The following is an 857-nucleotide window of genomic DNA, read 5'->3' on the forward strand; positions in this document are numbered from 1 at the left end:
CAGGTTGGAGATAAGGCAGAAGCGTTGCCCTGTGAGGGTGCTGAGGCGCTGGCACAGGGTGCCCAGAGAAGCTGGGGCTGCCCCATCCCTGGCAGTGTTCAAGGCCAGGTTGGACACAGGGGCTTGGAGCAACCTGCTCCAGTGGAAGGTGTCCCTGCCCGGGGCAGGGGTTGGAGCTGGAGGAGCTTTAAGCTCCCTCCACCCCAACCCACTCTGAGGCTCAGTGGTTCTATGACCTGGGTCTGGGATCTCGGCTGGATCCATCACTGGGCAGTGACTCACCGTGACCATTTGTCCAGCCTTCAGGGTGAACTTCGGGGGGAAGCGGTAGGTGATGGGGGGATCGTCTCCATTCTGCCTCTTGATCTGCCAGTTCCCCATCGCCTGGTCCTGCAAGAGACCCAGCCTTAGACCCCTCCCCTCCTCACCAGCTTGTCCCGGTTCGCTCCTGCCCATGCAGTGAAGTTGGGCTGAGATGACCCCACTTTGGGTCCTCCCTGAAGGCAAATGCACCTCGTTGGACTTGTTCCTGAGCCTCACGAATCTCCCCTCCAGGTCAACCTCCTCCACACCAACGCGGCCGCTTGTCCGGGCATGGTGGGAGAAGCTGGTGCGGCTCTCGCTGTCCTCCAGCTTCCTCTTCTTGGAGGAGCCCGGGGTAGACAAGTGGCTCCGGGACGTACCTTTGTGGGAGGACGGGCTGGGGGACAGCCCAGCCTGCGCAGGAGGAGAAGGAGAGATGGGACCAGTGAGGACACAAGGGCTGGGACCCGCTGAGCCCGCGGGGTGCAGCACCCTGTGCTCACCGCTCCTCCTCGCCCTCCAGCAGCTTGCGGTAGGCGTTGATCTCCATGTCC

General features: G+C 62.8%; 1 protein-coding gene across 1 annotated transcript in view; it reads right to left on the reverse strand.

Moving 5' to 3' along the window:
- Positions 1–857, reverse strand: part of LMNA (lamin A/C) — a gene marked incomplete at both ends in the record, with an annotated part of 3,470 nt that overhangs the window by 601 nt on the left and 2,012 nt on the right. The window contains 3 exons of the mRNA XM_010019678.1: positions 283–390; positions 514–763; positions 807–856. Coding sequence (XP_010017980.1) covers positions 283–390; positions 514–763; positions 807–856 — 408 coding nt within the window. The remainder of the gene's footprint in view (positions 1–282; positions 391–513; positions 764–806; position 857) is intronic.

This window comes from Nestor notabilis, unplaced genomic scaffold (assembly GCF_000696875.1).
Source record: "Nestor notabilis isolate BGI_N333 unplaced genomic scaffold, ASM69687v1 scaffold18448, whole genome shotgun sequence".
NCBI lineage: Eukaryota > Metazoa > Chordata > Aves > Psittaciformes > Psittacidae > Nestor > Nestor notabilis.